Source organism: Anoplophora glabripennis, unplaced genomic scaffold, assembly GCF_000390285.2.
Source record: "Anoplophora glabripennis isolate ALB-LARVAE unplaced genomic scaffold, Agla_2.0 scaffold384, whole genome shotgun sequence".
NCBI lineage: Eukaryota > Metazoa > Arthropoda > Insecta > Coleoptera > Cerambycidae > Anoplophora > Anoplophora glabripennis.
In genome coordinates, this window is record NW_019416494.1 from 308,586 (window position 1) to 310,580 (window position 1,995).

The 1,995-nt window shown below is 40.9% G+C and overlaps 1 protein-coding gene across 1 annotated transcript; it reads left to right on the plus strand.

Moving 5' to 3' along the window:
* The first annotated feature begins 994 nt into the window (after positions 1-994).
* LOC108909977 lies at positions 995-1,494 on the plus strand. The gene is made up of 2 exons (XM_018714459.1): positions 995-1,298; positions 1,343-1,494. Exons 1-2 carry the CDS (start codon positions 995-997, stop codon positions 1,492-1,494), a joined length of 456 nt encoding a protein of 151 aa, XP_018569975.1.
* The last annotated feature ends 501 nt before the right edge of the window (positions 1,495-1,995 follow it).

Here is a 1,995-nt window from a genome sequence, read left to right on the forward strand (position 1 = left end):
TTAGACGGCCCTATTGTCTGACGGGCATATTTCGTTAAGGTATGAAAGAACCTGCTCTTCACGTATTATAAATAAAATGTTTGCCAAACGAAGCAAAACGAGTGTTATACGACGGAAATTACAACCGATACAAAAAAAATGTAGATATACTTTGCTAGCAACTGAAAAGCGTTTTAAGAACGAACAAATTACAGGACATCCTCAAGTACACCCTTGTCATATATCATACTAACGGCTCACTTACGGAGTAAAATTACCCTGAAGGATAATAAAATGGAATCTCAAGGACGTCGATAAAAATTTATCCTCTGTAAGGAAGGGCCTTAATTGAAAATTTTTATGACTTTCTAGACAATAAATGTAGATGTACGCACTAGAGCAGAGGGAGCAATGTCACATCTTGTTATAAAATAATATCCAAGCTCATGATCGTAGCTCTGAAAGGTGAATAATAATTTAACGTCAAACACAGATTATGTAGTGGAGTAGCAATAAAATTTCTTGATAATTAAAATAAACATGTTTTTTGCTGTTTTCCTTCAGATTTCTGTAAGTGTAAAGTGTACATAAAAGTGCCGTGTAGAACTATCCTGCTGTTTTCTAATAGTCTGTGATGCAGCTTCAATTAGAGACTAATGAACATCATTCACTTCTTTTTCATAAGTAGTTTAACTAGCAGAATTCCGTGTTACCGTTTCAATGGCATGCCCATCTAAAGTGACTAAAGATTAGGTGGACCGTTATAGATAGCCGAAGAGTTCTCAGAATTTTGTTTGTACAACTCTTGACATTTCGAGAAACATATCGCTCTCTTCTTCAGAAGTTACTCTGAAACTGGAGATCTACTAATCTTGTCACTATTTATGTTTGATGTGGTCACTGATCCATGACGTTCCAGTGGGTTGCTTTCACGGATGACTCTCTTCCATATACCTGGCACACAACACCGTAGGGGATTTCCTGGATCACATCAATGAGATACATCCGGTTCACCATGGAAGTAGAGAATAATACAGCCCTTCCCTTCTTGGATGTTTTGGTTGAAAGGAAACCAGATGGCACTTTAGGACATCGAGTATACATGAAGTCAACTCATACAGACATATATCTGAATGCGGAGTCCCACCACCATCCAGCCCAGAAACAGGGGATCATATATACCTTGATTCATCAAGCGCGGATCAGCGAGCCAAGACACTTGGCCAAGGAACTAGAACACCTACACACAGCCCTGAGAGGGAATGGCTACATATCGAACGAGCCATCAGGAGGAAACATACGTCCATGGAGAAACGAGAGTACTTAGCGACGACGTATCTACCTTACGTGAAATTTTGTATAGATAAAATCAGGCATCTTTTGAAGAAGATGAACACAGTATTCAGCCCTGTAAAGAAAGTGACGGCAGCGTTTCCAAAGACCTGCAACAACGACCAGCTCCAGGGCCCCGGTGTATACAGTGTTCCTTGCTCTTGCGGAAAGGTCTACATATGATAAACAGGAAGGCACATCAATATGAGGTTAAGGAATACAAAAGTCACCTCAAAAATAACAACTCGGAAAAATCGGCAGTAGCATAGGGCGGACATGAGACACACAGTGGATCTGAGTGAAGCCAACATGGAGCTGAGAGAGAGAAAATTTTTACCCCGACTATACAGAGAGGCATTAGAAATGTACAAAAACAACTTCAATAAGGACGGTGGCGTGGATCTGCCAGGTGGCAGAGAGTTATCCGTGAAAGCAAGCCACTGGAATGCCAACAACGCGTACGAGGTCACCTACCGGAACGTCATGTGTCAGTGACCACATCAAATATAAGTAGTGACAAGATTAGTAGATCTCCAGTTTCATAGTAACTTCTGAAAAAGAGAGCGATATCTTTCTCGAAACGTCAGGAGTTGCAAATCGACGACGTGGCAACCAGCCCGGAAATCATACAACCAGTTCTCAGAATTGATCTGAAATTACTGTCACCAATGACCAACTGGTTAG